Source organism: Triturus cristatus, chromosome 3_2 (genome assembly GCF_964204655.1).
Source record: "Triturus cristatus chromosome 3_2, aTriCri1.1, whole genome shotgun sequence".
Classification (NCBI taxonomy): domain Eukaryota; kingdom Metazoa; phylum Chordata; class Amphibia; order Caudata; family Salamandridae; genus Triturus; species Triturus cristatus.
The window spans coordinates 778305234-778332127 of record NC_140584.1 but is presented as its reverse complement, the minus strand read 5'-3'; the positions used below and the strand labels follow the sequence as shown (position 1 = coordinate 778332127).

At 45.1% G+C, this 26894-nt stretch overlaps 1 protein-coding gene across 1 annotated transcript in view; it reads right to left on the bottom strand.

Annotated features, from left to right (window-relative positions):
• LOC146858096 (gamma-crystallin 1-like) overlaps positions 1-26595 on the bottom strand; it is a 69101-nt gene extending 42506 nt beyond the window's left edge. Inside the window, exons 1-2 of the mRNA XM_085646875.1 lie at positions 26536-26595; positions 20078-20320 (exon numbers count right to left, since the gene is read on the bottom strand). Coding sequence (XP_085503001.1) covers positions 20078-20320; positions 26536-26544 — 252 coding nt within the window. The 5' untranslated portion in view covers positions 26545-26595. The remainder of the gene's footprint in view (positions 1-20077; positions 20321-26535) is intronic.
• Between the last annotated feature and the right edge of the window lie 299 nt (positions 26596-26894).

Here is a 26894-nt window from a genome sequence, read left to right as displayed (position 1 = left end):
CAGCCCATAGGCCCCAGGGCGGTCACTCAATGGTGGAAGCGGGTTTCAGTGGGTAGCGAGATTTGTCTCTGTTCTGGTTCTGGGTGAGGACTGGCATGGCCTGGAGGGCCTGTCCTCTATCGCCTTGGGAGCGCACGTCCTGTCAGGGTCTCTGACCCGGTGTCGGGATCCATCATCACTCCACCATCGGCCACCAGAGGAGGTGGATAGAAATGTAAGTGCTAAGTGGAGGGCTTCCATGGTCATGGGTGAGGCAGTGTTCATCTCCTGCGTGGAGAGTCCATCCAGAAAGAGGTGCAGGTCCTCCCATTCATAGATGTCCTTTGAGGCGCCATCCTTGGAGATCCGCATTCGGGCTGGTTCAAAGAGGCCATACTTAATGTCTTAATGGAGAGAAAGGAAGGCTTTGTAGCAGACGCTAGTCTCCCTATCAGAAGTTCGCTGTAATGCAGATTTCATTGCCCTCATGGGTGTAAGGACCATGTGAGTGAGAAGCAGAGAGTACGTGTCGGGCCTGCTCATGCCACAGGACGTAGGCGATGAGGGGTCAGGGCTCGTTGAAGAGTCCCGGCATGGCGGGCTGATGCGATGGGCCCACTGCATCTCCAATGGGGGGTCGAAGACATGACCGGTAAGCTTCAGGAGGATGTCTCAGAGGAAGGACTTGACATCAGGCCCCACTGCGTTCCCTGGGAAGCCAAAAAAACACACATTGTCTTGTCGGCTCCTATCCCCCTAGGTCAATGAGCTTGTTACGCAAGAATAGGAGTTCATGGTCCTGCCTCAGTAGGGTATTTAGACTGTCCTCTACTGCAGCAACACACTGAACTAGCCCATCAACGCATGCCTAAAAACCCACAATTTTCAGTCAGATTGACTTGGTCTCTGCCTTTAATGCAGAAATGTTCCTGTCCATACCCTCCAGTCCCCGAGCCATAATTTCTTGAAGGATGCGCTCCATGATGGCATCCTGTGTGCTGCTTGTGGGAGGCTGGGGCTGAATGGTTGCTGGGGACGCCGCCCCCTTGGGTTAGCCATGGTGCGAGTATGGTGGAGGTCTTTAGTGAAGAGGAGTTGCCATGCTGGTTTGCCCCTGAACTTGCCAGGAGACATCCATCCGTGGCTGTGCGGGCTGTCCGGTTCGCCTGTGTGTCAGGTCCGGGCAGGGCAAGGGGCCAGTAGCCAATGCGGCACCAGCCCCTGCACAGCACTTCCTGCCGAGCCCCAGAGGCGGGATAGGCGCTGATCAGCAATGTCTGTCCGGCAGTAGGTCAGGTAGTGCCGGAGGGTCCCTCCACAGGCAGAAGGACCCGGTGGCTGAGGAGATCCAGCAGCTCATGGACCACAGACTGACCTGACACTGCAATGGCCCATGGGGTAATTCAGCTGTTTCACAGATGGCAGTGTGGTCAAGTGAGAAGTAGCTGGTGGGTGCGGCTCGGTGCAGACGATGCTGAGGAGGGCTTCCATCACTCTGACATGGGCAAGCGGACCCATCCGCAGGCCATGGGGTCAGACTGGTGCTACCTGTTGTACGTGCAATAGGCAAGGCTCAAACACTGGGGGTGCTGGCCCAGGCAGGGTCTTTTTTGGGGTGATACCAGTACAAACGCGCCAAGAGGGCTCTGCCCTAACTCTCTCCTCCAGGTCACGACTCCATAGGGATCCTGCACCGGTGTGCTCCAACACCCCCTGCAGCCGGTTCAACAGGGGCCGACGGCATCCATGGACAACAGATTGCAGGTAGTGAATGGTGCCCCCTGAGTAGAGGACACGACTAGTAGTGTAAACGCGGGGTCGCGCTGCATGATCACGCCAGCAGTGCCGGTCGCCGAGTCCAGTCCCCTCGAGGCGGGACTGGGTGGTGGCCAGTGATGTGGCTCCCAGCAAGAGCCCTTCAGGCCAGGATCGCTGCAGTGCCGCGGGCCGGGGCTTTCCCCTTGCCTCCAGGCCCAGAGGTCATTCGCCAGTACAGCTGCGGTCGCCGATCGTAGGGTTACGCCTACTTCGGTGGGGCCCCAGGAGGTGGACCAGACGGGGAGCGCTGCAGTGCTGTGAGTCAAGGCCTTCTGTCCACCTCCAGGCCCAGCGGCCTAACGCCAATGCGAGCCGGGTCAGGAGATGCCAGTACAGCCATGAGGCCGTCAGCGGTGGTCGGAGGGCGGGAAATTAGTGTTGCTCACTGCTGGCGGGGCAGAGAGGCTAGTCACCAGGCCCCCTCCATTCTTCAAGGTCAGGGTCCATAAACTGTGGATGGCCCTCCTCGGTGAAGTGCGACTCTGAGGCAGGGCCAAGCATTAGCAAGAGCAGCGACCCCCGTTGGAGAAGGTGCAAGCTTGCGCACTGCATGCTGTGAGCAGAGGCTTCCTTTGTGCCTCTAGGGTCACTGTTGCTCTCTTTGTTTGGACCAGGCCATGAGGAACCGGCACCGCCGTAGTGCTACTGGTGAAAGTTGGGGAATGGCAATCAGTGGGCCCTCCCATCGGGTGAGTCAGGGTAATGGTTCAGACAGCCCCCGCCAAGCTGAATGTGCCACTGCTGCCATCCAGGGCCTGTCTCAGCACTGAGCTCCCGGATAAAGAGGCAATCTTCCCTCGTGGCCAGCCCACGCCGCACGGCAAATCTGTTTTGATATGGAAGGATGAGGTATGGAAGATGAGGAAGGAGGCATTAAGGCAGGATTTTGGTTAGGAGTTTGCAATCCGTATTAATAATGTAAAAGGGACGGCCAGAGGCTACATTCTCAGGATCGTGGTTTGTTTCAGGTATGGATGTAAAGATTGCCTCACTAATGGAAGGAGGAAGGCTACACAGCTGAAAATATTCAGAGAATAAGGTCGCCAGACGAGGGGCAAGAAGGGTCTCATAAGTTGGATAATATTCCACAGGCAGGCCTTCCAAGCCAAGGGTTTTCCTACATGCTAGGGCCTGAATTGCCTGTCGGATTTCCTCTACCGAGGTAGGGTCTAAAGTGCCAAAAGGTCGACAGAGGGGTGTGGCTGATGTGAATAGCACCTCCAAAATGTACTGAAGGACTGTCGACTGAAACGAGGGGGGCCAATAGGTACAATTCCCTATCATGATGTGTGAATGCAGTGTTGATATAATTTTGTGTGTTTACCAATGATCTGGTGAGTCCCTAATAGAGTATATTGAGGCATGTGGATAGAGGGCTAAGTCAGAACTACCAGCAGCCTGCCCAGTCTATCGGCCTTTGCATATGTTCTGGCCACATAAGCGGCTGCGTCAAGAAAAATCAACTTTTCCATGAGGTTGGCATGTTTGTTTTTAGTCTCGGATAGCTGGTCAGAAAGGTCAGGTGTACTCATCGTGGTGCGTACGATGACTCCCTGTCTAAAGGCCTTATATGCCTCTTACTCAAGTTTCATATAGAGTTTCCTTGAACACCCCATCCTTCAACCAGAATGGTTGTAAATGCCAGGTAGCTATTGGAGCAGGCACTCTTCCCCAAACAATGCTCAAAAGCAGCAGGTTATGGTCTTATAGCGTTCTACCCACATATTCAACGTGGAGGACTTGCATTTGCAAGGAAGCTGGGCAAACCAGGTGATCATGACAAACATGTAGAATGTGAGCAAAACTACTCATGTGCTCAAAAGGTATCGAGTCCTTCAAGCATTGACCAGGCTCCAGTGATAGAGCCAGTCAGCTAGAGCTGTAGAGTTACATACTGCAAAGGGTACCCCTAAAGGGAGGGTCTGAGCAATCCAATGTAATATCTAGAACTGCATTAAAGTCTCCACCGAGGATCCAATCGAGGTTCGCCCAAGGCACAAGCTGCATAGAGAGAGAGACTAAATATCGTAGATGATCCATGTTGAGGGCATAGACTGAGCCCAACACCACTGGCAGGCCATCTAGGTACCCCCTTGCTAGTATGACTATACCTTCAGGGTCAGTCTGAACATCTTATGCATAGAGATGGGTCCTGTGCAAATCTAAAAAGTCGCACCCTGTGCAAAAAAGGTGTATGTAGTACTGGAAATCTGTCCCCGTCACATACATTGCAGGGTGAAAAACCTCTCTATCATTTAAGAGTGCTTCCTAGGAAAGACTATGTTGGTCCCCAGTCAAACCATTTATGCTCTGAGTTTGCTGGACTTGGCCTTTTCTGCAGGATCATCCCCAGATGTTTTGACTATGCTCTTATGTTTTCTGAACCTATTTTTGTGGGCCTTTAGGACTATGAACACTTAACAACTGCTAACCAGTTGTAAAGTGATTGTGCTCTCTCTCTCTAAAACATGGTGAAATTGGCTTATGCCAAATTGACACATTTAGCTTAATTGCAAGTCCCTATTTAAGTGGTACTACATGTACCTAGGGCCTGTAAATTAAATGCTACTACTATGCCTGCAGCAGTAATTGTGCCACACACTTAAGTAGCCTTTTTAAACATGACTCAGGCCTGCAATTGCAGCCTGCATACAGTTTTAAGCTGTCATTTCGACCTGGCAAAATAAACCTTTTGCCTGACCTAAACCTTCATTTTAAATACATATACGTCACCCCTAGGGTAAGCCCAAAATATCCCATATGGCAGGGTGCAGTGTAATTAAAGAGTTGGAAATGTACTTTTAACTTTTACATGTCCTGGTAGTGAAAAGCTCTTAAATTAGTTTTTCAGTACTGCACTGCCCACCTTTCCCATAGGATATCATTGGGTTACCTTATTACATTAAATAAGTGCTAACTTTCAATTGGGAGAAATAAGGAATGTCCAGTTTGGTGTCTAAGGAATTGTAATTTAAAACCCTCTTTACTGGTAAAGTCAGGTTTCAAGTCACAATTCTTAAAATGCCATCATTAGAAAGTTGACATTTTCATGTCCTAACCATTTGGTGCCTGCAACCTGCATCCTGGGTCATATGAGAAGGTATGGCTGACAATTGGTCTTTGTGTATTGGTCCCAGACAGTAGCAATAGTTGTTGGCAGGATGGACCATTTCTGACTTGATGACGGGGAGGAACTGTCCCCTACCACACTTGCACATCACAAAGGCTTTGCCTGAGCACACTCACAAATGGTTTGACACTAGTCACTTGTGGCCCTAGACAAGCTGGGGTCAGGGCAAGGTGACAGGAAATTCCAGACCCCTCTGGGAGTGGACACCTCCAGAACTTTCTCCATACCACAAAGGTATAAATATTGGGCCCTCTGACCCAACTTTTCAGTACACCTCTGGAAGACTCAGAAGGACTGCAATGCTGCTCTGCAAGAAGGACTGCTACTCTTTTGCCCTGCTGCCCTTCTGCTTCTGCCCTGCTCCCTGAGTGAAAGACTGGACCTGCATCTTAAACCCAGGACCAGCAGAGGGACTCCAAGGGTTATTTGGCTGGAGACCTAATCAGTCTCTCACGGACAGAAAAGGCTCTAACAGCCTTGAACCCCACACCTGGACTCTGTCTGCTGTGATTCCTACGCCCCCTCAAGTGGGTCCATCCTAGTCCTGTACCCTTGGAATTAGGCCTGAAGGTGCACTGCCAGCCCAGCTGTGGTCCTGTGATGCAAAACCAATGGAGTGTAATGCACCTCTTGCAGCTCTGCTTTAGAACTGCCGTAGTTTGACAGATTCCCCAAGCTGGACCTCACATCACAACCAGCAGTCTCCTCAGAACCACTGCTGTGCTATGCATCCTTGACCCAGGCCTTCGCATTGTAAGCCCCTTATCTTCAGCATCCTTGATGACAACATAGGACTCCACATCACAATCCAACAGCTTCCTCGGAAACGCCTGTGCGTGATGCATCTCTGATGCAGGACTCCGCATCACAGTCTTGCAGCTCATCAGAACTGCAGCTGCACACTGCATTCTCAAAGAGGGATCTCGCTACGCTCTGCAAATCAGGATTTAAGGTACCTTATTCAGTGGGTCTAACTTTGTCCCTGTATCTAGCCCATGCTCCATCGCGGTTTGGCTGTACTTGTGACTTAGTCCCAGTCTGGCGCAACCATATAACCACAGTTTGCACTTTCTGGTTCTAAGCACTATTTTTAATTGAAACTCAGCATATCACCAGTTCTACTGATTGAATTTTTATCATTTTTATCTCAAATAATGTATTAAATAATATTCTATTTTTCTAAATTGGTGTAGGATGTATTCCCTTTATTAATGTTGAGTGCTGCATAAATACTTTACACATTGCCTTTAAATTAAGCCTGACTTATTTTGTGCCAAGCTACCAGAGGATTAGGCACAGGTCAATTTGGTGACTTTTGTGTTTCACCCTGACAAGGATTGTGGCTGTTGCTTGAGAAGGGCTCACACCCCCTCAACCAACAACCCAATTTCACAGATGGAAGGTTCATGCATTGTGATGTAGTTCTCTTTAAAGAGGTGAGTGTTCAACTCTTTTGTAAATTGACTGAGAGTTAGGGCGGTGCTGATGGACACAGGGATGTAGTTGCAGATGCTGAGTACATCGATATAAAATCCCTGCTTTCTTGTTTTTTATATTTTTTTGCACTTCTTAATAGGCTGACTGATGGTATACACACAGATGTTGCCCTTGTCGAAAGATAAGCAGTGGTGAAGTTTATAATGACTTTGTAAATGATGCAGTGAGTTTTGAAGATGGTGCGAGCTGGAAGGGGAGCCAATGTAGTAAACTCATGGTAGTGGTGATGTGATCATATTTCTTCAGGCTCTGGATGAGACATACTGTGGCATGTAGGATGCACTTAAGGAGTGCCAGTGTGGCATCTGCAAGGCCATAGATTTGTGTATTACCATCAGCCAGATGCTAGAGTAAAAGTGCTTGAACAGCAGTTTTGAAGTTGCTTTGAGGACAAAATGTTGGACTTTGTCTAGAAAAGAGAGCTGGTACAAGGCAGTGTTTTTTTTTATTTTTTTATTTCAATCCACAGTATCGAAAATATGAAAACATGAACACAGGTAAATCAAAACATAATAGTTCATATCATTCAACTGTATCAAAATTATATTTCAACAATTCATATGATCATCATCGCCCCCATACATAATTACCAAGTTTGCGTTTTCTTGACCCTTTGACTGAGTACAAACTAAACTCCAGATTATATATATCATAAAACCGAGCACGCCACATTTCATAAAATGGTGCTTCCGACTGTAGCCAAAAAGACGGTAGACATAACCGTGCTACAGCTGTAGCAATAAAAAGCAAATACCTAAATTTATACATTGGCCTCCCTTGCTCCAGATCTTCCCCGGTCCCAAGTAGTATCCTAGAAGCCGAAATTTTAATGACGACACCAGTGACCTCCGTCAAAAACTTCTCAATGTGATCTATAAATGGGGCCAGTTTATTACATACATAGAAAATGTGGAGACTATCAGCATTATCTATACCGCACTGAAAGCATTTACCATCATCCCCAACCCCCCATTTCAACATTTTAGCTGGGGTATGGTAGAGATTAAATATCGTTTTATACAGCTGAACTTTGAGGTTCGCTGATAAAAAGATTTCCCCAGCAATAGCAATCGTCTTCTCTAACGATACAGTTGATTCTCCCAATTTAAGTGCCCATTTAAGATTGTGCTTATCCAAATCATCCGCCCTAGAGGCTAAAACAATTTTATAGAGGACCCCTATCTTTTCCTGGCGCCTAATAGCTTCTACAACTTTATCAGGTATCGTCGAGGTACGTTGTTTACCCAAAAAATCACAAATCTGTAAAAAATTAAAGATCTGATTCTTAGGTAAGAGATATTTGTCTGCTAAATCTGCAAAAGACAAATAAAGCCCCCCGTGTCTAAAAATCCCCAATTTGTGTAATACCCCTACGTTTCCAACTAGCAACTACGTAGTCGCAAAAAATCGATGGCAAAATACCCGCAGCATTGGTAGGTGTATAATAGGTTAAGCCCTGAATCTGTAAGTTTTTTCGAACTGTGCTCCAGGCCTTTAAGACTGCCCCCAAAATCTTAAAACACGTTTATTTATAATAGCTCCCATCCAGTTTCTTAAACAGACAATTCTTGACCTCAGTTCCTAATGCCATCTGGTAAATTGAGGGAGTCTCAGCAGGGTTGCTCCCATCTTCTCCTGTCAATAGTATTTTTTAACATTAGATAAAAGGCACGCATAATAATAGAGTGTGAAGTCGGGGACCGACCACCCACCCCTCTCTCTTGGAAGAGTCATAAATCGCGAGGCCCTCCGAGGTTTCCCTGGAGTCCACAAACATCTAGCACAAATTGCTTGTAGATGTTGAAGTTGACCATGGGATATTTCCAGAGGAACCGATCTAAAAAAATATAAAACCTTGGGGAGTATATTCATTTTAATGACGTTGGCTCTACCAACCAAAGACAGGTGTAGACAGTCCAATCTCACTAATGATTGCTTCACGTTGTCAATGATATCCCCCCAATTGACCTCAACCAGCCCTTTTAGACATTCCCTGATCTTAATTCCCACATACGTAACCTCCTTGACTACTCTGGACTCGTTAGCCATAATATGATTCGTACACAAGACCTGAGTTTTGGATGTATTCAGCTTATAACCGGAGAAAGCTCCAAACTCACAAGCCAACCGTTCAACTTCAGATATAGCCATTGCAGGATCCGATGTTACAATTGCTACTTCGTCGGCATAAGCATGGACGCAGAAAAGATCCTCCTGAGCGCTAAAAGGTTTAATCTGGGTACTTCTCTCCAGCATATTTAAAAAGGGGTTAATGTATAGGGCAAACAGCAGGGGGGAGCAAGGACACCCCTGCCATGTGCCTCTGGAAATCCTTATAGGGTCCGATGCAAGACCCGAAGAGCAGATCCTGGCCATGAGGGATCCATATAATACCCGTATAGCCTGGATAAACCCCTGACCAAACCCCATCAACTGCATGACCCCCCCAGAGGAAGTCCCAGGCAACATAATCGAACGCCTTCTCGGCGTCAAGTAAAATCAGCCCTAAATCCCTTGACTGAGCCTGCGCAATATCAAACAGGGTCACAATTCTTCTTATATGATTCACTGTCCCCCCGCCTGGATGAACCCATGTTGTTTTGGGGAAACCAAAGAAGAAATAACTTTAGCCAATCGATTCGCCAAGATTTTGGAATAGCTTTTCCCATCGCAGTTGACAAGAGATATAGGGCAATACGACCCTGGCAAATCTGGTGGTTTTTCTTTCTTCCTAAAAATACTATGTTAGCCTCATCCCACGATTGTGGTGTGCCCCCAGTTTGACCTACTTGAAAAACAGCTAACATATCTGTCTTTAGGTCTTGAACATAGGCCCCATAAACCTCCGAGGGTATCTTATCTGGACCTGCTGCCTTGCCTGTCAACATGCTCTTAATAGACAACTCTAACTCCTTCATGGTGATAGGTCTATCCATTATCTCTGCCTCCTCCTGATCTACAAGCTCCACTAAATGTTGAAGCCCAAGGTTTCTAACATGCTGCCCCGGTTCCTTTTCCATATACAGATCTTCATAGACGTTAAAGAAGATCTGAGGATCAGATACCGTATCGCCCAAAGCATTCTTCATGCCAGTTATTCTATGAGCTGCCTCCTTAGACCGTAGCCTTTGAGCTAAGCACCACCCTATAGCCTCCCAATACTCATAACATTCCTTTTTGTATAACAAATATTTAGCTGCAATATCCTTGCTCCATAATAAATTAATATTTGCCTTGCATCTGGCCACATTAGTTTGCAAATCAGCAATGTTATTCCTGAGCAGAATCCCTGTGCAAGACCCTCTTCAGCAGTTTTAAGTTTGGTATACAATTCCTGTACTGCAAGTTTGGCTTTCTTTTGTTGATACAATCCATAGCTCAAAACCTCCCCTGTTAAGCAAGCTTTAAAGGTATCCCACAAGATTCCTACCGAGGTAGAATGTCGATTATTTTGAAAGAACTCCTTGATCCAAATCTTCAAATGATCTATAAAGGTGTTATCCAAAATGAGTTTCCTATCAAAAGTGAAATCTCTTGGAGTTATGCAAGAGCCCAATGCAGGGATATCTAAAACTACTGGTGCATGATCAGAGCTAATTCTTGGGAATACACATATTTTAGCCTCAGTGAATAGTAGAGGAGAAGCAAAAAAATAGTCAAGGCTTACTAACTTCTGATGGGGATGGGAATAAAACGTAAATCCAGGATCATGTACACATAAATAATCCCAAGCATCGACCAAACCATGATCCACCATTGAGTGGTAAAGAGCCTTATTTTCCACTTCCCCCAAGGTAAATGGGTTTCTTGTATGCAAACCACATCAGGCTGAATCACCCGGAGTTCAGCAGTGACCCTTTGTGTCTTATTGTAATTATTCATCCCACATAAATAATCCCAAGCGTCAACCAAACCGTGATCCACCATTAAGTGATAAAGAGTCTTAAAGACCCTAGGTTTCCTTCCTTTATAATCTGTATGCCAGATTGCAGTTACTTATTAATCAAATTGATATTGAAATCCCCACATAGCACCAGAAGGGTAGGCCAGAGTGCAAGCTCCATATTTAATTGTTCCAAAACCATGGCTTCATCGAAATTTGAACCATACACAGTACAAAGCGTAAAATTTACTTTCCCTATCAAGCATTCCAAAATTACTCAACGTCCCTTCTTATACGCTAACACTCGTCCCGTAGTTTGTACAGCAGGCTTAGCTAAAACCCCCACACCCTAGTCATTGAAGATTGTTGTGATGCCGCTAATACCACATAACCCATTTCTCATAGTATTTTCCGCTTCCCCCAAGGTATATGGGTTTCCTCTATACAAACCACATCAGGCTGAATCACCCGGAGTTCAGCGGCGAGCCTTTGTCTCTTATTGTAATTATTCCAGCCACATACATTTAGAGAGCAGATTCGAAGTCCGGATCTAGCCATTAGAAAAATAGGGGAGCAAGCTGTTGCTCCATTCTCCATATAAAAACATTAAAGCGATCAAATTCAACAACTTAACGATACTGTGGATTATTTTATTTGTATTTTACCCCAGTTAACCCTCCCCCTCCCTTCCTGAAACCCCTACCTCCCAAAGGCCCGCCCCTCCACCCCCCACCCAACACCCCCTACCCATACCCTTCCAAGAGGCTTTAGGACCAGTGGTCCCTGTGATGACAAGCTCCCGCCACCAGGTGATCACCCCCTCACAAAACCCCTCTCCGTATGCACCAAACACAACAAAAATAATGAAAAAATATAATTCAATAAGTTCCTATAAACAGAAAATATGTTGTCAATATACTATTAAACACATAACCAACATCCCGCATAAGGTGAGCTAGCACAAGGAAAGAGAGGGAGATAGCAGACCTCTGCTGTAGATCTCACAATCCTTCTAATGCAGAAATAAAGAGAAGAATAAAAATAAGCCACATGATTACAACCAGCAAGATAACTTGACTATAGCCACTCCAACAGATACATTATAGGCAATTCAAAACTGTTTACAAAGATTGTAGAAACTCCTTTGCTAATACCTCAGAGGTAAAAAATCGGGTATGATCTTTATATAAAACTTTTAATTTTGCTGGGTTTAGTAAGAAGGCTTGAGCTGCTTAGGCCTGAAAAGGTGCAATAAGCTGGCGGAAATGCCATCTCCTTTCCACAGTGAGATGACAAAAATCAGGCCTGACCAAGAACTCTACCCCTTTCCCAGCCCTTTTTTTATCAGGACGTGCCAGCGCAAACACATCTTCCCGAGGCAAAAAACTGTTGAAAGAGATCAAGATCACTCTGGGTTTATCGGAGGTTTGACCATTTCTAGAACGAAGAGCGAATGGAAAACGATGTGCTCTTTCTATTTCTCTCTGCCAATCCCACTGTTTCAACTCAGGAAAAGCTTCTGTAAATAAATCAATAATGAACTCGCGTGGATCCTGTCCTTCCACCCCCTCTGGAATTTGCAAAATTCTACGATTGTTCCGGTGGGACCGATTCTCTAGGTCAGCAAGCTTCCCTTGCGTGTCGTCTTTTTGAGATTGCAGAGACACCGTCATAGCTATTTGTGCTGCCAGTTCATCTTCAAGACATGAAATTCGAGCTTCAGCATCGTTGAATCTGGATGTAACTTCTGTACAGGTCTTAGCAATGCGTCGCACTGAGTTCTGCAGTTTTCGACAAGCGCCCTGCGCTCGCTGGCTCTCTACCCGTGTCTCCTCTCTGTGGGTCATGATAGATTGATAAATCAGGACATGTGAGATTTCTGTGGATGGATTACCTGCCCTTTCAATAGGGGTCTCAGGGTTGCACCCATTCACAGTGCTTATATCGTTAGAACAAGAGTAGTCCCACTGCAAAGCAACACCGCCACCGTCCACCAGCTTACGCCACCTCTACCATCCAGTCTTTTATGAACTGTCCGAGGACTACCACCTGATGAATCACCAAAGTCCTCCCTCTGTACGCTACTTAGATCACTACCACCATCACCCTGCGCACCCTGCGCACCCTGCGCACCCTGTGCACCAGTCAAAGCCGAAGCGTTGAGAAATGATTCCAAATCATCACTTGAAGAATTTGAATGATCTGATAATGAATAGAAGTGGTCCCCGGATTCTATCTCCTTCAGTGGAGATTTGAGATTTAAGGCATCCGATTTTACACCCTTGCCTGTTAGCACCTGATTATCCACTATTAGATCAGTTAAAGTGTAGCATGTCTCCGGAGGATTGACATTAGAAGCACTATCCAGGGTAGGATCCTTGCAAGAGCCATCACCCCTATTATATCTTCAGCCACTTCAACCCCTTCGATCCCCAAATCTGCTCCAGAAACAGATGAGGGTTCTGCATTTGAATTACCAATGTTACACAAGGTAATATCTTCCTCTCTCCCTCCCTATACCATGTAAGAGTCACTAGTGTTCCTGCCCCTCGTTCCTGGAGCAGATGATGCACCCTAGGGAGCCTGGGTACCTTTCTCTTTATTTTTGCCAGCGGAAAATAAAAGCGGGATAGTTCGCTTACCCGTGTTATCCATTGCCTTTTCTCCTTTTGCTGCTGAGTCATTTTTGCCAGCTTTGCTACCGCTGGCAGTATTAGTCAGGTTCTTGATTCCCCCAGCTCCAGTATAAGTACCAGTTGTGTCCACTTGGGGGTGAGTCCTCCCGCTCATCAGCACCGGCTCTGGGAGAAACTCCAGCAGCGCAAATGAAGTCGGCTTAATCTTGCCAATATCACTTCAACCGCGGTGCCCAGCATGCCGAGGGAATCAGCACTCGCAGCAGAGAGGTCATCGGTCGGCGGCCGTAAGTATTTTCAAATCACTTCTCCTTCCACTTATGTGTCCATTACACCAGCGTGTCGGTGTAAGCACCCTGGAGCAGCCAGCTCACACGTCCAGTCAGGTGGACACCATCTTGCCTCCCTGTCCCTTCCGGTACCAGGCAGTCTTTATATTTTTTGGTAATGAGTTTCTTGAGGTATGATGGTCCAGGTGCATGTTAATCAAAAAGAAGATGATAAATGAAAAACTAAGCTAATGACTTTGCAGATGTATAACTTGCAAATGCAAAAAGAGCCAAATATAGGGAGAGTTAGAGGATAGAATTCTGGAATGAGCAGTAAAGATAGGTGGTAGAGAAGGGTAAGTAGAGGTTGAGTAAGACAAATGGGATTCCTTCCTTCACCCCAACATCTTTGCTGTAATTTTAGCTAATTGAGACATAGGAAGACGTAGTGTCCTATTGGGGCTGGCAATGCCGAACATGCTCTCTTCATTCTTCAATCTTGGGGCCAAAACCCGTTGTTTACAATTCCATGCACCATTTTCAGCTGGCTTCTCCAGTACCTCTCCTCAAATGTGACAGTCACATAACATGCCACAGATTTTTTTTTTCACAAAATAGTTTTCAAAATTTTTATGTACAACAGTATGAAAGTCCGGCAAGAATAGACTGCTTCAAAAGATCCTTTGTACAAGCCACTATAAGGAGAAAGAGGCTAACCCTTCTTAGTTGATAAAAGGGTAAAATCATTCCTTGCATTGTCCAATTTTCTAGATTGTTTCCTATCCTAGTAGATGGGATTTAAATTAAAATAAATATTAAATCCTGTATCACAGCCTATCATTCTGACTTCAGGACCTCTCTCTGGCCAGAATTATTTCCTTGTATGCCCTAGCTTCTCTGTTAACCCTTTAGGGCAAGGTATTTAATATAAATTGATTGCAGCGTTGATTGTATGCACAGTCTTCTTAAATGTTTCTCAAGCATTTCAGGAAAAAAACTCTGTTACCCCTTCAATGGTTTCTGCTATCCTCATTGCTCAGCAGGATACTAGCATATTTGCAAAAGTTCTGTTCTCTCTACCTTATTTCGAATTGTCTAGGGTGTGCTCCTAAGCCAGGCAGAACCCATCACTCTAGTCAGGACAAATATGTTCCACACCAAAGATAACCTGTGCTCACCCTCTGGTAACTTGGTGCAGAGCAGCAGCTTCTCATCAGAGGCAATGTGTAAAGCATTTGTGCAACCCATTTCACAGTAATACAGCGAAAACATCACAAAATGTCTCCAAACCAACTGAGAAAAATAGTATTCCTTTATGTTAATGTTAATGTTAATTGATTTTGTTTAGCGCTTTATCACTGGCAGGTCTCTTAGCGCTTTAGAGAGAGTTGCCAAAGGGTCGTTAGCGGAAGCATAGCAGCACAGGGAAGGGGAGTTACGCTGTGTTCAAAACTTCCCTGAACAGGACAGTTTTGAGCTGTTTCCTGAAGGGGAGGAGTGCAGGTTCCTCATTATCTCATTAAATAACACCAAGACGACAAAAATCAGATTAATATATCATACGCTGTTCACTGATAAACAGGGAGTTCTTCAAAATACATGCACATTCAGATTAGCATGAATTGGAGGTTTTTTTAGAAGCCAGGGGGCTTCTATTGGAGTAATTATGGTAGTTTGGGCACTTGAGAGAAGCACACTGTAGAACGGTGGGACCATGCCGGTCCAGAGTAAGGGAATACAAGTATGTCCTGAATGATAAAGGTACCCTCAGCAAGCAGTGATAGCGCCTATGGAAATGTTTTTAGATCACAAACAGGCACCTCAACGAGGTCATGTCCGTTAGCAGGTTGCAAGCACTCCTTTTGAGGGAACAGCCTGAATGCAGTTGCCAAATTGGACTTAGCAATATAACCCCCTTGTCAAACCTTAAGCTACCCTTTTATTGCATAGAAGTCACACTAATGTAGGCCCTAGGTATATGGTGAATAGCAGCTCAGCCATTTTAGCTTCTGCTTTGAAATTCTACTCCATATGGATGCAGTTATAGAGCAGAATGCATTGTGATTAAAAAAGTTGGACATGTACTTTTAAGTTCTACATGTCCTTACAGTCAAAAACGCATGCATTCTTTTTTTACTACTGTTAGGCCTACCTCTCCCATAGGATAACATTGAATTGCTTTATTACATTTAATAAGTGCTAACTTTTGATTGGCATCAGGAAAGCATTTTGTGTCTTTGAAAATATGATTAAAAATCATCTTTACTGGTAGAGTCAAATTTTAAATTACAATTTTGAAAATGCCACTTGTTTTAGAAAGTTATGATTTTCCTGCCCTTGCTATTTGGTGCCTGCAGCCTGTCCTAGGTCACATGACTTGGTGTAGTTGGCAGTTGGACTTTTTTTATTGCTCCTAGACAGTCACACAAGAGAGGGATTATTTGTGCTTGAATGGGCCGTCAACTGGCAGAAATGGTGGGGGGGCAGAGCTAGGCACAGCCCCACTTCCTACTGTATAACAAGGAGTTGTCACCATTGCATTGTTCATGCAGCTAGATTGGAGCCAGGACAGGGAAGTCAAGAAACTTCAAGGACTTCAAAGGGAATCCTTTAGAAACTTCTTCTACTTCAAAGAAGGCACCACATATAAAAAGAGGATCCACAGACCCACTCTTCACTTCACTTTCTGGACTTGAAGAAGGACTCTCAGAGGACTGCCAGCTGTTGTGACCTGCTTTGCTACATGTAGAAGGACTGCTTTGCTGCCTGGAGCCTGCTTTGAACACTCAGAGGCCTGCCCTTCTGCTTGAGCTCTGCTTCATCACCTAAACCCATGACTACCAGATTGAATCCTAGGGCTAGTTTGCTGGTCTCCTGTTCAGAACCACAGGGACATAACAGATTCCACCATCTTGAACCCTCACCTGAACCCAGCCTGAGTGAGTCCTGATCCCCAAGTGGTGCCCCCCAGTAATGGACCCTTAGTTGTGGTTTTAAATGTGCCCAGGTAGCCAAAATTCGAAATTTGGCAATTTGGGGGTAAAAACTGCCCTGAGAACCGAGGAAAGACCGGGACCAACTTGCTTATTTATTCACCCAAGGTGCAGCGCCAGTCAGTCTGACTTCGTGGTAGCTCCCACGATGTTCAAATCCTGATCAGTGGTCTTTCACCAAAGGGGTTTCAGCCTCCTGCAACTCTTGTCAGCTGCAGCCTCCTGTTTTGTCCCGCTGGAGATTAATGACTTCCAAAATAGTGACTTAGACCCTTATTACAAGTACGGCGGTCCTGGAACTTCTGTACTTGCGGTGTCGGTCCAACCGCCAAAACCCTGGTTGTCTGACCGCCATACTACGATGGTTCCCTGGATTATGGTGGGGCAGCAGTGAGGAAGGCAGTGGTTTGCTGCGGCTGTGCTGATCCCGTCACCGCAGTTTAGGGTACGACCTGTCTTTCCTCCAAGCACTTCATGGTGGTAACCCCGCCATGAAATGCTTGGCATAAAGGCATGGTAATGGGCCCTCAACAGGGCCCTTGGCTGATTTTCCCCTTGATGGTATGTGGGGGGTACAAGATTTGCCCTCCCAAAAGTGAATGGTCATGCGTGCACTGTTTAGCATGAACAACATGGTACATGCCACACCAAGCATGGATGATCTGGAGGCACTGCCATGCAGCAATATACTTGTAAGGCTCTCCTATGGGCCATACATACCGTCACCATGACACCACCGTCGCCGCACTGCCAGCCCTAGATTACACTTGTAATCCGGCAGACAAGAGACCGCAGGCTTGTAAGTCTTCCTGGGACCACAGCATTGGAGTTCTGACGGGAAGACTGACCAACTCAGAATCAGGCCTTAAGTCCGAACATAGAACTCTTCACCGCAACTTTGACCAGAGGCTCCCCGACGGCGACACCTCCTCCTCGAACACCGCCTGCAGCCTTGCCTCACGGAACTTTACCTCCACAGAACTTTTCTTTAAAATTTCTTCTAAGTCCGAAGGTAATGCTCGACTGGGCTCCACCATGGGTGGCCGTTTTTTCAACTTTGATCTGATGTCGGGTGACTAGATGTCCGCGGTTGACGCTTTGATGCTTTAGGCGCTAGTTTTTATTAAAAACATTAAAAGTTCATAACTCTGGTTTTACTGATTGGATCTTTGCCATTTTTGTGTCAAATAATTAATTCAAATTCACTTTATTTTTCTAAATTAATGTGGGATATTTCTTGTGTTGTGTTTTCACTTTATTACTGTTTGCATGCTGCATATATACTGTACACGGGAGGAGGGTGGTGGCACACTGCCTCACATCCCAGCACTCAGTTTGCCCCGATGCATCATAGTAAATGCAGTACATGATAACACTTACTTTGATGACAGGCTTTAGTTTTTCACCCTTGTTGGTGTAGCCAGTGCTCTAGTATCTCTAGACATGTGTTTTTAAGATAGTTGTCCTTCTTCAGTAGGGAGCAACACATTCTTTTTTGAGGTGCTGGAAATGCTGCCCAAAGTCTCCTCGGTCTCTGTACCACTCACTGGGCAAGGTGCAGCAACTAGAGCTTGTCAGCTCAGTAGCTCAAGGGAGCCTTTTCAAACAGGAGGAAGGTGTGCGCACAATGCCTCACATCCCAGCACCCAGTTTGCCCCGATGTCTCCAATAAGGGTGAAAAACTAAAGCCTGTCACCGAAGTAAGTGTTATCATGCACTGCATTTACTATGATGCATCGGGGCAAACTGAGCGCTGGGATGTGAGGCAGTGTGCGCCCACCCTCCTCATATATTCTGTACACATCGGCTCTAAGTTAAGCCTCACTGCTTTTGTGCCAAGCTACCAGAGGGTTAAGCAAAGGTTAATTTAGTGACTTTTTTGGTTCACTCTGACAGGGAATGAGGCTGTTTCTTAAATAGGGGTCACGTTCCCTTCAACTAACAACCCAATTTCTTACAAACCTCATTTGAAGGGTCCTTCTATTTATTGTTGGTGACCAACAGAGCTGTTAAGTTCCATGAATCTGAAACCGGGGTCCATCTTTCCACTATAAGAAACCCTATGGGAGAAGGGAGGAATGCATATGCTAGAAACCTCTCCTCCAAAGAAGAAACATTGGGAGGCCCCAGGAAATGGAAATAGAAATAGTGGAAATTAGATCAGTGTGCTGGCATTGAGCAGCACTCAAGTTACAAGTATACCTTGATGAAATGTGTATTATGTTGGTGTAATGTGCTTAATTTGGGGTATTTTGAGTTATGCTTGTTACACGAAATTCCAAAAATGATGCCATTATGCCACTTCACATAATTACACACTATTCAGGGTAATGTCCAATTTGCTGTAAAAATTTGCAGCAAACGCATGCGGTCAACAGAACGCAAGCAGTTGTTGTTCGTAGTGCTTTTGTTTAAATGTGTCTTTACACCAAGTATTTTGCTCTAAAATATAGACAGCAGGGCAGTCCTTCTGATATTCGCAGGTCCAGGAGTGTTCTGAGGGGGGTTGCGGGGTTCCACATTTTTGCCCAGTTCCAACCTGTGGGTGGGGAAAACTACAGGCCACCTCCTAACCAAAGGGGTACAAGTTCCCAGGTGTTACCCTACCCACATGTGCAACACGTCTTGGGTGTTTTACTGTAAACTATCCAAGAGCACTCTTCTCTCGCTAATCCAAGATGTCAGCACTTTTCTTTCCTAGGTTAGAGCTCACTGTGCCCACTTATAGAAATGGCTATGGAAATGGCAAACTCCTTCCTTGTGGTCACGCCTAACTAGTTCTGGGGCCGCTCTGCCCTCCAACTGGGTTTGGAGCCAAGCTCAATAGGTAGACAAATAGAGGCAGGACTACGTGTGACCTATATCTTCAAGCGCAAGGGTAGGCACCTTGTGAAGCTTAGGAAGGGGCTGGGCACAGGCCATCCCCCAGGCCATCTTGCTCAAAGAGAAAAAGACGCCTCTTTACATCCTAGTCCGTGGTCCACATCTCATTCACCTGGTAACACTGGACACTGGCAGAAAGGCACATTTGACTTAGGCAGGTAAATGAAAACTTTCGGTAAGTACAACTTTCAAAATAGCATTATAAAATCTGACTTTCCCATTAAGTTGGATTTTAAATTACTATTAAAATGAGTTCTGGAATCATGTTTCCAACTGCTCCTGAACTGAAGTTAAGCTTTGTAAGTTATTGAAATGTAATCCATCATTTCCTTATGGGAGACCCAGCTTTGGTACAGTGTAAAACGACTTTGGGTTTTTTCCACTGCCATACATGTAAATCATTAAATATATGTGCCCTGCTTTTTAAATGCCCTACCCCCGCCCTATGGGTATTTAGGGCCTACCTCAGGGGAAACTTAAGGAAATTAAAAAGAAAAGCTTTGACCTCAAAAAAGGTTTATTTTGGCACGTGTAATGTGAGTTTAAAACTGCACACAGGCTGTAAGGGCAAGGCTGGGGACTTGTTTTACAGGGATACATAAGTGGGTGACGCAATGAGTGCTGCATCCCACTAGCTGCTTTTAATTTACAAGTCCTAGGTACGTGTAGTACCATATACTGGAGAATTAGAAGTAAATTATATATGCTTATTAAGTACCAATTTTCCCACATTTAGAAGGGGAGCACAAACCCTTTACCACTGGTTAGCAGGAATAAGGGAGGCAAAGACCTATGCCAAACGAAACAGGTTCTTTTAAAGAAGGCAACACATCTGAGAGAATACCATTTAAAAGATGGTTATTTCCAACTGTGAATTTACCAAATATGTCACTATATAATATGAAAGTTGTGTATCTTTCTAAATATATTAACATTTTAATGATGATAAAGTTCACACAGTAGGGCCTAATAATCATGGTATTACTTGCCTGTGGGGTCAAGCGGCAGGATCTGATAGGGTCACTGTTCCCCATCCACTGCTGGAAGTCTGGGTAGTCACCTCGTCTCAGGTAGTACTGGCGCCCCCTGTAGTAGGGGTGCTCATAGAGCATCCAGTTGCCATGTTCCACTCGGACAGAGCTGCAGCGGCTGAAGTAGGAGTGCAGGTCAGCACAGTCTGAGTCGCACTCACAGGAAGGGCCCTGGAAGTTCCGGTCCTCATAGAAGATGACCTGGATTGAACACAGTTTACACAGGCAGTTAACATGAATTGAACGAGAAAGTTTATCTGTTAAGTTTTAGTTCAATTAAAACATTTCCAACGCATTCTTAAAAGATCAATGTAATGTCCTGAAGTAGGCTCAAAGTTTCCCTGGCAAAATTAATATTTGTGCCCGATCCCCACCAAATTGTTAACATAGATTCATAGTTTACTAAAAAGATGAAGCATTTGGGTCTCAAAATGTGCTTTGTTTTGCCTGTGTGTGCTGATTTTCATCTGTTGGGTCACCAAACCACTCTCGTTCTTCTTACCCAGACCGTTGAAGTGCCAAATGAGAATTCCAAGGGTGCCATTAAGTTTGTATATAAAGCACAATACAGCATGCAATAGCCATTTCAACAACATGACTTTCTGAAGTACCTATGTAATAACCAGCTCATTAATGTAAACAACATTATTAACATTCCCAACTACTCCCAAGCTCACACTATTGTGCATTTAGCTTGTATCCGCACATACTTTGAAAACATAAAGCGCCTGTCACCCCATTTTGAAACGTAATTCAAACCACAGCTTTAAACCAAGCCTGAAACGTGCAAGGGTGAGTAACCAGAAAAAATATAGGAGGCATAATTAATGATGTCTCCACTACACGCATAAAACATAGCCAGATAGATTGATCCACAATTACACCATATTGTGGATGGTCACTTTACCCAGGCACATCGGCAACATCAGCATCTCATCAACATTATTCTCTCTATAAAAAATCAAGGTTATGTAAAATTCAGATACTTTTAGTGACCTGGACCAGAAGGCTCAATGCACTGATGCTAATTCGCCATGTATTTTGAAAAGCTTCAGTGGTTCAGAGTTAAGGCCTGCAGGAGACCAATTTAGCCTAACTCCCAACAGATTCCAGAATGTCTGTGCCTTGTTCCATGGAGAGAGCTAGCTGGGTTACCTCTGTTGGTCCAACCATTGGGGGACCTATCACTCGTCTTCTGAGCAGGATTGCGGAAGGAGCCCCAATTGGATCTTCAGGGTTGCCCACCTCTCAAGCCATTCCCATATCTCCTCCATGATACGGCCATCTATCAGGCGGGCTGGCAGCCTGTGTGTCAACAACAAGCATATCCACTATAAAGGAAAATCCCTCTCCCTCCATTAATGTCAATACATTCAAGACCTCCCATAATATTAGAAGGAAAAAGGAGGAGATGTTAATTTGTAATGCCTATGTACACCCCAAACAAAAAAAACCCCAATACTCTAGGCACGTCATGGACCATCTTTTGTCAACCATAAGCAAAATAGGCACCCCTAACCTCATTCTCTCAGGAGACCTACATTTATACCTCTTGGGCTCCTCGACTGATGGAAGAGGTGTTGGCTCAGTCTCTGCTTTGGAACATTACCTAGCAAAAAAAAAGCCTGCACGGCAGAGTGAGCAACATGTCCAGGCGTCTACTGCAAGACCTAGAGCATATTACCGTTAGGGTATTAAACAGCAGATTCCGTGAAGATTCTCCCCCAGCAGCTTCATTCGACTCTGATACTGCGGGCTCTACATTAGAATACACACTGGTCTCCCTTCCATATTTCCACAGTGTGGTCACATTCCACCTTGGGGACAAGAGGGACAGTGACCATCGACCACAGGAGGTACTCCTTCAGGCAATTGCACCAGCATTGGAACACGTACCGGGGGATTCCACTCCAGCTATACAATTAACCTTAAGATAATTAAATCCTTGTTAGCTAACACAAGGGAGGTGCTCCAGGCTGTGAAGGGCATGCTACAGAACCAAAATGGGCTTGTAAACAACCCCATCAGTAAATGGGAAACTCTCACCATCAAGGTATTGAGCATATTTAATCAAATACAGAACGCCCCAAGGTGTAAACAAAGTAGGATGGGTACCCAGCGCACAGCAAAACCAACTAAAAGTAGTGTAAAAATCAATAAACGAAATGCTCAGACTACTGAGGCACAAAGCCGGAGATTTAACCCCCAGTTCTTCATTGCTTCAACAAAGAACTATGCTTAAAAAACTAAAATGGGACATTAAGAGATCTAGAGAAGATGAGTTCTGGGTTAAGCTCCTTTTTGACTCTAAAGCCAAAAACATCATGCACTTTTGGGCTATGGTGAATATAGTAATTTGCCCACTGCATGGAGGAGTGACATTGCACATCTCTGAGGAGATCTGGATACATTTCCTGAAATCCCACTTTCACCAGCAAATCAAGAATGCTCAGGAGAGTACATTGATAGCTTCAAACACAAAGTCCTCCAGAGCAATCTTACTCCCGAAACCAAAGTAAAATTTCAGGAAGTAGACAGGCCTTCTTGCATAGCAACAATTAAATATCACATCTCGAAGGGCAGGAGAGAGGGAAAACCAGGACCTAATGGGATTCCACCAGCCATCTTCAAACAAGACTGGCGGACACTCTAGATTCTCTCTTTTGTGAAATCAGGCAGCTAGGGCAACTGCCAGCCTCCAGGAAAGGCTCTGTAATTTCTCCAATTCACAAAACGGGTGATAAAATCTCTCCAGATAATTACCGCCTCATTGACCTGCTTGACAATGAGATACAATACTTTGCTGTAACTCTACTAGCTGAGCTTCAGGATTGGGCTAGAGAGCATAAGATTATACAATTCAATCAAATAGGGTTTTGTAAATCTACTGGCACAACAACCAACATCTTAACCATGTCACTGCTTATGGATATGGCAAAGTTAACAAAACAGGCAGTCCATCTCTGCTTCATAGACTTCAGGGCAGCATTTCATAACATAGATCAAGCAAGGCTCTGGAAGAAATTAGCAAGCTGGAAAATCCTGCAAGCTCTTTTGGACATGCTAATACATCTATATACAGATACCTGGGTGCAGCTAAAACTGTGCGACAGCACACATCTTTCACGGCTCATCCTCACTACTAAAGTGCTCAAACAAGGAGGCGTACTTGTCCCAACCCTGTTAAATCTTAATATGGTGGATATGACACAAACCTAAATTCATGCAATGCGTACAACCCAAGAATGGGCAACATGGCCTTATCTAGTATCTTTTATGCTGATGATGTGGTTCTGGTCAGCCACACACAAGTAAGCATGCAACGCTTCCCCAACACAATACAGGGTTACATGGCAGACAACTCTCTGGAAGCAACCTTTGAGAAGACCAAACTAGTGTCTATAAAAAGGGGCAAGAAAAGAGCACATGTCTGGCATCTGGGCAACATCGTAATCCAGAGTGCGACCAATTACAAATACTTATGCGTAATTATCGATATTGGTGGTCAATTTTCCAGTCAGCTCGAGATGATCAGAAGAAAATGGCTGGCCTTAGCAACAACCATGAGGCAGCTAAGATCTAAGCTGATAGGCCCCACGCTCTTACCTCTACTCCAAGTCGCACAATCCAAAATTCTACTCACCATCTCATATTGAAGTGAAGCCCTGAGAGGAAGAGACTCCAAAACCCTGGACAGCACAGTAATCAGGGCCTACAGAATTATGTTCAACATTCCGACTTACGCCTCTGCAGCTCAGATCTAACTGGAGTTTGGTCTCACCAAACAACACCTAGCAAAGAAGGGGACGTATATAAACTGTTGGCGCAAAATCAGGAATGCGCCCCTCCCCCCAAATACCTTAAATTACCTCATTTGGCAAGAGCTCCAGCACACAATGACATCGCCTGCCAGAAATGTCTTAAAATATGGTCTGACAATTACTGGTCTCTCCCAGCTCTGGGACACTCCAACTACACATGCAGTCTTCAAAAAAGTGGCGTGAAGGACTATAAGGAGTCTTTCCTTAGTAGAAAACAAAGCTGCCTTTGCAGAAAGAAGCCACGCTTGGATGACAATCAATGGCTATGAAAAATGTAGCCCACAGGCATATTTCAGTTTGAGATATCCAAGAAACGTGAAAGAAAAATTCCTAAAACATCAACTGGGGAAACTTCCAGCTATCCTGCATGTCCCACCATGGCTGAGGGGCCAAACCTCAATGACCCGCCACCTGTGTAGCAACGGAACCGAGGATATGGTATATTTGATCTGTACCTGCATTACTACAAACTACAGTTTAACCTCCTTGGGATCAGTATGCGGAGACAAGCCTCAATAGCATGCTTTAAACCAGATGACCCGCAGCTAGACTTCCAGCTGGTAAAATGTCTAACTTTGGTAAAAAACAAACTGCAAAGAGCTTGCACATACACAGCCCCTTCCGTTGTCCTGAAATGAAGGAGCACGCAAACCCAAACAAACTAGATTGAGACTGCTGCCGCTGGGATTCACCACTTTTTATAAGTTTATTTTTATACATTTAAAAACTTGTTTTTTTACAATGTTTTAGCATATTGACTGATTTTACTAAATTGAGCTGCTTTTATCTACAGTGTATATTGTAAAGGTTTTAATTAACCATACACAATAAGGATTACTTACTTCCTCCATAATACAGAGTGCCAGGGCTTCCACGTCATGACAATCCTTAGGCTCTTGGGAAAAATATACTTAATATACTAGTTGTGCAGTTCACCCTTCATTGCTTCAAAAGAACATAAAGTATGGGAAAAAGAGAATTTCGGAGTTGTCTAATTATCAGGGCCATATTTATCAAGGTATTGTGTCTCCTTTGCACCACACAAGGGGGCGCAAGGGTGACGCAAAATCTAAATGAGATTTACAAGCAAGACAAGGCCACCTTGCCTGGCCCTGCATGGCTTGATAAATCTAGAGTAGTGCACGGCAGCGCAAATCGCTGTCTTGCATTACTCTGCAGTTGGGTGGCATTTCACGGGAGGAGCGTGGGTTTTCCCACATGTTCACCCATGGATTCTGACACATTCTCAGACATACTAACACTGGTAGACCAGGGACTGTGTGAGAATTGTGCGCCTCCCTACCAAAGGCTCAGTGGGGAGAAATATCTTTATTTCTCCTCGTCGTTTTCTCTTTCTGTGTGTGCTGGGAAAAAGATTAAAATGCTTATAAGATTTGTTTTTTGTGCAGGAAGGTGCCCCTTCCTTCACAAAAACAATCCTGCCTGCAACTCAGGCACCTTTGCAACATGACACAAGGGTCCCTGAGTTGGTGCTAGGCAGCCAAAAGTGTCCCAGCGCTAGGAAAAGACAGCATTCCTGCCATTTGATTTTTATGCAGCGCAACAAGTTGGCTTACTGGTTGCATTTATTTTTTTATATAAATATGGGTCTCAGTGTCTCTGTGAGCAGATTAAATATGTGAACCATTTTTACTCTTGGTAGAGCCCCTGTGGTGGAAGGGCACTGATAAAATGTATGTCCTCTCCGTGGATTAGAACGATAGATGATTCTTTGGCTGAATCCCCCTGTTCGGGCAGATGTGGGTAACAACGGACGCCCTCAAAATTTGGGTCCACTTTGGTCGTCACTCGGGCCACGTCGGTAGTATTGCTCATTTGCGGACTCCGTTCCACCAACAACCAGCAGTAGCAGGTATTAATGTAGGTCATAAAATCTGAGCAAAGAATTACTGTGTGAGTTCACCTTAGAATAGGCTTTGTGGATAAAAACAAACAAACAAGAAACAGGTGCGCAAAAATAGGCGCCTTGCCGCCTTTTATGGTAGTGCTATGGCCAGGTATGCAACGCCATAGGGCTGAAACGGCTTCAGCACCCTCCCTCGTGTGTGTCAGCCCATGCTGAGACAGCTTCCCCACACACTCACAGACAGTTCTTGAGCTGCTGTGGGCTGGCTGGTGTGGCGTCTTCCCACAGCTGCACCCAAGTATTTTGCAGGTCTTTAAAAGACCATTTACTCGATAACGAGGCTTTGTTGTTTTTTCACCCCTTACTAGAGCCCCTGCATCTCCACTCTGCCTAGTCCTTAAAATTGCAAATTACTTTTGCTGCCACAGTGTGAGAATGCATTACCTAAAATGGAACTTTAGGCTTAGCTCTTTTGCAGTTTTATACAGCTCAAACTGCACCCCAAGGTGTTGAGGCACTTTGCATGAGCCCCCCGAGATTTGGCTCTACATTGCTAGAAGTATTAGCCCCTCCACCTCCCCTCCACCCCCAACAAAATGGCTCTAGTTGCGCCCCTGGCTACAGCCTACATGAAGCACTTTAGTGCATCTGAAGTCTTTCTTAAATAATGAAAGCCGGTCTATGTTTTGAAATTCCCAAAATAAATTTTTGACAAAGCCTCCTCTCACCTTTGCCATGTTTTATGCGGGATGGTCAGCAGGCTCCATGCAGTGCAGAGATGTGCGCCGCGTCGCTTAAATACATTCTCTTAAGTGGCCCGTTTAACATATGTGTACATTGCTAAATGAGGACTTTTCTAGTCTAGGAAGGTAAACACGTGTAGGTCTTTCTGTTCGAAACTACAATGCAGTTTAGATTGCCTCCATGTGTGCGCTCCCATTGTTCACTTTTGCTTACTGGGGAATGCGCTTTGAGGGGAATTGTCTGGCTCTTTAAACCTTTCGAAATAGGTACACAGTTCAACTTCAGTGAATGGTTCTTGAAAATGAAAAACGCTACTTTGACTGACAATTCATTCAGAATTTCC